Source organism: Ixodes scapularis, unplaced genomic scaffold, assembly GCF_016920785.2.
Source record: "Ixodes scapularis isolate PalLabHiFi unplaced genomic scaffold, ASM1692078v2 PGA_scaffold5__190_contigs__length_132052651, whole genome shotgun sequence".
Lineage (NCBI taxonomy): Eukaryota > Metazoa > Arthropoda > Arachnida > Ixodida > Ixodidae > Ixodes > Ixodes scapularis.
Genome location: NW_024609880.1, coordinates 92,076,474 through 92,083,752, shown reverse-complemented (window position 1 = coordinate 92,083,752; position 7,279 = coordinate 92,076,474). Strand labels below are relative to the sequence as shown.

Below are 7,279 nucleotides of genomic sequence, written 5' to 3'. Positions count from 1 at the left end.
TCAATCTGCCTTTAATAGAGTTACTATAAAGTTAAGCTAAATACCCTGATACTAATTTTGTGTGCCCTTGGTCTCCTATCCTCTGTTTCAAGTTAAGTCCGACCGCAGCTAAGGCCCGCTTCACACGGGGCAACTTTTCCAGCAATCTTGAGGTTGCTGGCGGGCTGTTCCCTAGCTTTCCGTCGCTTTCCCTATATCTACACGAATTGCTGAGATTGGGTCCGGCTCGAAACGGACGAGCAACTCGAACAACTCGGAGACGTTTGAAGCTGAGCAGCCAATCAGGGACGCGATATTTTCACGTGAAAACCCTTTGGTGGTGATGATGACAGCTAGAATATTGGTTGTGGTTTTAAATGGATCGTTTTTGGAAATAAACCTCTTCAGAAAGATGAGTTAGTATTCTCAATGCCATTCAAAGATATAAAAACACGCTTTTAGTGCGTAGCTGTGCGTCTAAATTGTGCGAAAAAAAAATCAAATTGAATGATGACGATGGCAAGTCGTAGCAATTCGTTTGCTGCGTGTGAACGCAGCAACCGAATTGTACAATTCCGAATATATCGGACTATATTTTGTACCAACCCCTCCTATCACAACCTTAAATTTGAAATAGCAGCATTTATAGATAAATAAAATTAACGCACAGACATGTTTCAAGAAATTCGGTTCAAAGCAAAAACATGTTGGAAGTTATGAATATTCGTGTAATATGGTGAGATGCAGTTCTGCTTGTGATATACGGCGACACTGATGCAATACTGGGGGACGGCATGACTTCTAACCTGTAATGTTTACTGCCTATCAAGCAGTGGTGATTTCAATACCGCACGGTATGGTCCCCCAAGTCAAAACAAGCATGCTGGGGCGGGGCTTTAGGACAGGAGTGATCTCTGTGTTCGACAGAGCAACCGTTCGGTACACGAGCTCAGTGCTCGGGTACGCCAATACAAGCGGCCACAGATTCGCGCCCAAGTCAGCCCGGATTTCGGGCCTCGTGAGCGGATCCTCTTTACCTAAAATCTTGGGTTGTAATGCTGTCAGGTTGAGTGAAAGGCTGTTCGACACAACTGTGTTTTAGAATAAGGCGCCTCAACGCACATGTGCAGGGCGGTGCCCCAAGCTGCATGGGGGACTCTTTTTTTTTTTTTTATTCTCTAATCTTATGGCGCGTTGCGGCCAGAGCTCGTTACTCCGTGTAAGGGACCGGTGTGCACAGACTTCGAGGTTCGCGGTGTGCTAAGCAATTTCGGAGGTCAAGTTGAAGGTTCAGAAACGCACGCTTCGAGGCAGGGATCTTCGAGACGAGCGCGCTTGCAAGACCGATGGGTAATTTGCAACATCGCGAACAATGATTACTACCTGCGGCGAACGAATCTGCGAAGGGGTGCCGCGGACCAGTGATGACGTGGAGTCCTGACAATCTGCATTCCGTAAATTTTCGGGATGCCATCATCTAGGAGCGAGCTGGTGACTGCCAAGTAGAAAAGCATGGCCTGGCTAAATAGATGTTGATCGACGTACTGCGTGAAGCGACTCGTAGAAGGCGCAACGCTGCTTTCGTAGGCAAAGGAAATATATGCGGAAGTCTTATGACGTATAATGCGAGAAATGCACATTCAATTACCTGCATGGTATCTCCCAGTCGGTTAGCTTCTGATTGTTTCTTAATATGATCGATCAATATCCCGAGAAATAAGCGACTATTTGTCCGGTTGTCAATCGTCCATCGTTTTCAGAACTGCCGTTTTGAAAGCCCTCGCTTTCTAACCGGCAGTCTTATTACGCAAGCGGTCAGTCGATGGGGCCATTCTTCAAAGTTGGGTGTTGCGCTCGCTCGTGTCACGCTCAGGTTCACCTGACTCTAGGACCATCTGATTTGACAATGCTTGAAAATTAAGTTGGTTTAGCTCGAAATCCCGAAATATGATTGAGCAGCTTTTGCTATCTTGAAAAAATGCACTCGATCACAAGTCTCTTTTCTATGATAACACAATCGTACGATCCTTCTACGGCGTTCACCGGCGGCAGGCGTCGCGAATAAACACGCAATCAAACATCTGATAAAGTATTTAGGCCCGTGCCTGCTGTACTTTCTTTCTCTTTCCTTAATAAATGAGCGAAAATTGAATGAGAAGGAAACATTGGCGACGTTTTTAGCGGTTCTGATGAAAGCAACTTGACTCGCTTATGTATACAAGTAGCCTTAAACGCGTCGTTGAGCCTCGGAAGGAAACTGCTGCGATGCACTGAAATGCGCGGAAAAGCAGGCCTTAGAAGCGAAGGGGGATGGAGCACTCGCTCGTGAAACAGTTCTTGGGCGTTCACACAAGAATGGTTGACGGTGATTGTAAGAAACGCCAAACGTAGATGCTATCAAGGGTAGACTGAACTAGAGGAGGTGTAGTGAGATCAGGCACCGACAAGCGCCATGTATTGCTGTGAAGCCGCGAGTGCAGAAAGGTCCCGGATGGACTCAGCGGCGGTGCGGTAGCACGGGCTGGAGGATCACAGCGTTCCGAGAGCCTTCGGCGAGCAGTTTGGCTCGGCGGTTTGGCAGCGAGAACGGCCTCCCGTTCAGACCTTTCGGCCGTGTTTTCTGTCGCGTACGTCGAATGAAGTGCAATGGCAAATCAACTACGACGACAACGACGACGACCACGCCAGTAGCCCAGAAAATGCAATGCGAAGCATGCGCTACTCCAGCCCCTGCCTTAGTGGCGCCCTCTCGATCCGTCCACATGAAGTGCTGCAGCCGCGAGCGCTCGCTGAGGTCATTATCCCTCATCTGACGAGGGGCTTCAGTGCCGGATATTCCTCTAGTATCGTTTTCTCCGATTTCACCTCTACGGGTGTTCTCGAGCCGCGTTCTAGCGTAAACTAAACCGTCTAAATAAACCAAAAATTTAAGTGCAACGGAACTTTCAGAGAGATGTATTCAAGTTGTGCATTTATAAACAAAAATTTCGTAAATGTAGGTTTCTGAAAAAAAATGCAAGAAACAAAATAGGAAAATATTGTTTTCCCATGCGAGAGAGGAAAACAGAAGCAAACAGTCGCGTTGACGCTGCGCTAGTTAGATAACGTACCACACCTACAGCTTGACCACACACGCCCGGATCTGCTCGATCGGTTTCATCAGCCCAGCTTTCAGAAGATCTCTTTCATCGTCCACTGCAAGCTCGTGGTGCATTTCAACGTCCCTCTGGGAGTAAAATTACAGCCTTCGTGCTGCCGACCTGGCTATGAGGTAATCGCACCGGACGACATAACGCTTCCATCTAGCCGTCTGCCTGTCAACCACTGCGCAATGCCGAGGAAGGGGGAAGTTGCGTGGGAGTTGATACCTACCCCGGACGCGTGGCGTGGTGTCAACAGCGTATCCGTTACATGGGAAACCCAGGTTTAGCTGCTGGCAACGTTTCTCTTAACTTTGGACACAGCCACGGGTATAAAGGGCGCACTAACACTTGGAGCGCCTAAAAAGCTTTTTCGCCTATGCGCACAGCAAAGGTAAGACAATCTTTGGGATGTTTTGCAGCCGGACGAGCAATTTTCCTCTTCTATGAGACAGAAAAATGCGTTGTATTTCATATAATATTAAATTTAGGAATGCCGTCTTTTAGGCTTCCGCGTATCAGTGTCGCATTTATAAAAAAAAAAAAAAAAGAAAAAAGAAAAACGTATCTCGGTACGCATTTTTTATAAAAGCATGAACACGAATCGCAGCTGGTTTCTTTTTTAGTCAAACGTTGTTTTGTCAAGATCGGGTTAAATACCTCTAGTTAAATCAATCGAGCCCTACCGCTTTGTTAAGTATCATGAGAGTGCTTCGGCAAGCTCACTTTGAAACCCCATATATATTCTTGTAACATTCTTTCCCAAAATATCTCCAGGAGAATAATCTTCGGGGACCCTTGGCACTTCTAAGATCTGATTTGTTTCTTTTAAATGCCAGTATCGAGTAAAAGGACGTAAACGTTCAATATAATTGTTCGATCGCTTCTTCAGTAAATCCGCGTCTTCCGTCTTTTTTTATCAAAGATGTCAGCGGTTGTTAAAAAAATTACAAAAAAGGAGGCTTAATAAACAAAACACGAGCCCATCACAGAGCGCGTTTAACAAGGTAGCGAAAAACGTGAAATAATAAAATTATTTTTATGATATGGTTTTATTTTACGTGCTAGAAAAACCATCAAATGAACATTTTCCTCTATCTGCACACTGTAGGCGTTTATTAGTTCGTGTTTCATTTCTTCATCAATACGCGCGTCTTCGCTTGCTCTGTTTGATAGAACTTTAGCCTATTGCCTGAACCATTGACATCCTTTTATGGTATTTGTTTTTATGTCATCATGACTTCTTCTGTACTACTTGTTGCAGTGAATCTTGCTGCAACTGAAGCTCCGGTAGCTACTCTTCGAATCATGAAGGTCCTTGCCGTCTCGATTGCCTTTTTGCTGATCGCTGGTAGGTCTTAACCTAAAAAAAAAACTAATAATAATAAAAAAAGAAGTTCAAGAAAATGTGAGGGTTGGTGGAGATAACTTTGTTATCCTCTTTTTTTCTCTCGAAGGTCTGATCAGTACAACGCTGGCAGAAAATGATGGAGAAGAAAAAGAGCTCGTTCGAGTTCGTAAGTATAGTTAAAACATTTATTAAAAACACTTTGCGTGTGAATGAGATTGTGTGCGTGTCTGCTATATCTTTAATATTAGTCTGTTGAAAGAATAAAGTTATTATCTCGTAACTTAATTTAACTTAATTTTTAGCTTGTAAAGGTATTCACTCCCGGCATGGTATGTGTGTGCAATAATTCAATGAATTATGTGAATTATTAATGAAACTAATAATTAAATTATTTTCGTTATTTATTTATTGACTCAATTTACGATCATTACATAAGTGAAATACATGTTACAGTTACATGAAATACAAGAAAACCGAACCAACATGTGTTCATAGCCAACAGGGCTAGTGATATAGTATTAATATTTTTTTTTGTGAGTACTGTAGCATTTTGAAAGAAAAAAGTTGCTAAAAGAGCTGATGCCAAGCATTTCTGCGCCGACCTCTCAGAAGAATTTATGAGCGATTCTCAAAACAACTTTTTTCTTTTATTGACAGGCCGCGGTGGTTATTACTGCCCATTCCGGCAAGATAAATGCCACCGTCACTGCAGGAGCATCGGGCGAAAAGCAGGCTACTGCGGAAATTTTCTGAAAAGGACCTGCATCTGTGTCAAGAAATAGGTTCCAAATCAAAGAGGATTACGTCAATTGACGCAGCAGAATAAAGTGCATTTCTACAGTCTCTTCAATGCAACGCATGCGCTGGACTCGACGGAGAAAACTTTCATTCGACGTACACGGAGAAGACAACTGAATTCACGTTTGACAGCGCGGACAAGAACACTGTTATTTCTTGAGCTATATGAAAGTTATAAATAAAGCAAAGAACTAATATTTGTCGTTCTTTTTCCTACACATGCGGCTCGAACCGGTACACTAATGTGTACATGTGTTGAACCAGATGGTAAACCTGAGACTGGAGTAGAAAAAGAAAAACGCATAGGGAGACAGTTTATTTTGTACACGCCTTATATACAAACTCTCCAGCTATGCAACTGAGTCTGAGAAATTGCCTGTTTTCTTTTTTTTCTTCTTTGTCTTCTGTTGCGTTTTATTTTTCTCCCCTAGTCTCAGACTTACCATCATGTTCAACTTACACCAGCTCGCATGACTCTTTTTTCGTTAAAGGTCTTTTTCGCTTTGGCCTGAATGCATGAAGACTCAGGCATTTATGTGACTGCAATACACTATAATCACTGACAAGTTCGGAATGACAAGGCGTTTCTCTGTCAAGCGCCAGGCCTCTGCCGAGCCCTTTACGGGCAGCACACCTATATTGGTCCGTTGCACTTCCGCCGAGCTTTGTCAGCGTGTGCACGCTCCGGGCTCACGGGACGCCGAAGCACCATCGAAGGTGGGAACCATGCGTTGGAAACGGGACAACTGAGGCTTCTCCCTACCCCTCTGATTGTGTGTGTGACTATAAACGCGCTCATAACCAGATTACACTAGTCTTCCCTGAGGACGTGGAAGTACCTTTCGGATATAGAAATTAATTGACTTTCGTGAACTATACGAGAATTCAAAATATCAGTGAATTATTATTGCCACTGAAAATAAGCTATAATTTGTGGCACTTAGAAATAAGCCTTATCAGCTGTCCAAATGATTTATTATATATAAGCCCCCCATATGCTTAATTGATCATTCGGTTGAAGTATTTTCTGGGGTGATTTTTGTCTTAAGCTTAAAGGCGTTTTTTTTTTCAGATTATTTGATACTTTAGATGTTTACGTTTGGTGTCCGATGAGACATCGGCGTTGTTCGGGGCTGGCGCCGAAGAAAGGAGAGTAGGAGGCAGAGAATTCCCCAGCCCCAAGAAACATGAGCGTCATCCGAGGGAAATTTTCGTAAGAAAATATCTGCCTCGCGGACAGTTCGATGGGGACCGTATATCGGTTCAACGGAAAATAGGACCGCAGAAAACATTTCTACGGTGAAGCTTGGGTTTTCTTAATAGTAAATACCAGTTACAATCTTGGATATACATATATATATATTTTTTATTTCTTTATTTGATAAACCGGTTGGGGATAGCTTTTTGAAGGTTTATATGCGTGTACCGAAAACACAGAAGACTATTAATAATAAACGCAAACAATTTGGCCCTAAAAGAAAAAAGAAAAGGCAGCGCTTTACTGTTTGCCATCAAAGCTTAAGTGTATGGGTGGTGGCAGAGGGTTGCTTCTCCGCCTCTGCTCCGAGTATTTTCTCCTCGGACACATAGCCCGCAAAAATCAAAAAAAAAAAAAGAAATAATAATAAAGAAAAAGAAATCAAAGGCAAACGTACTGAAACTTTGCAGTCCAAGGTTGTCCGTGGTGGTGTGTTTTCCTGCGCGTGCGGGCAAGACTCACGAATCCGCCTCTGCTTTCCACGCTTCGCCCCAAGCGACCATGTTCGTACACTCCGTTCCACCATACGATGCAGCTCGCAGCGGACGCTACGAGCAATCTCAGCCAACCTGGCGCTGTGAATATTTAATGTGACCGCTGGTTTCGCGCTAGTCCACATCTCTCCTGAAGGTCACGCGTGATGCTCGCACGGCATTGGATTAGCTCGGATAACTTGTAACGTCGAATACACAAAAAAAAACATGATCCCGGTACATCAGTTGCGCGCGATTGGTTTAGTCGATTGCAAACGCG

General features: G+C 43.9%; 1 protein-coding gene across 1 annotated transcript; it reads left to right on the top strand.

Annotated features, from left to right (window-relative positions):
• Positions 1-3,321: 3,321 nt before the first annotated feature.
• On the top strand, positions 3,322-5,457 carry LOC120843582 (defensin). Its single transcript, XM_040214985.3, has 4 exons — positions 3,322-3,513; positions 4,384-4,470; positions 4,577-4,636; positions 5,128-5,457. The coding sequence occupies exons 2-4, from the start codon at positions 4,428-4,430 to the stop codon at positions 5,250-5,252; spliced, it is 228 nt and encodes a 75-aa protein (XP_040070919.1). The 5' UTR covers positions 3,322-3,513; positions 4,384-4,427; the 3' UTR covers positions 5,253-5,457.
• The last annotated feature ends 1,822 nt before the right edge of the window (positions 5,458-7,279 follow it).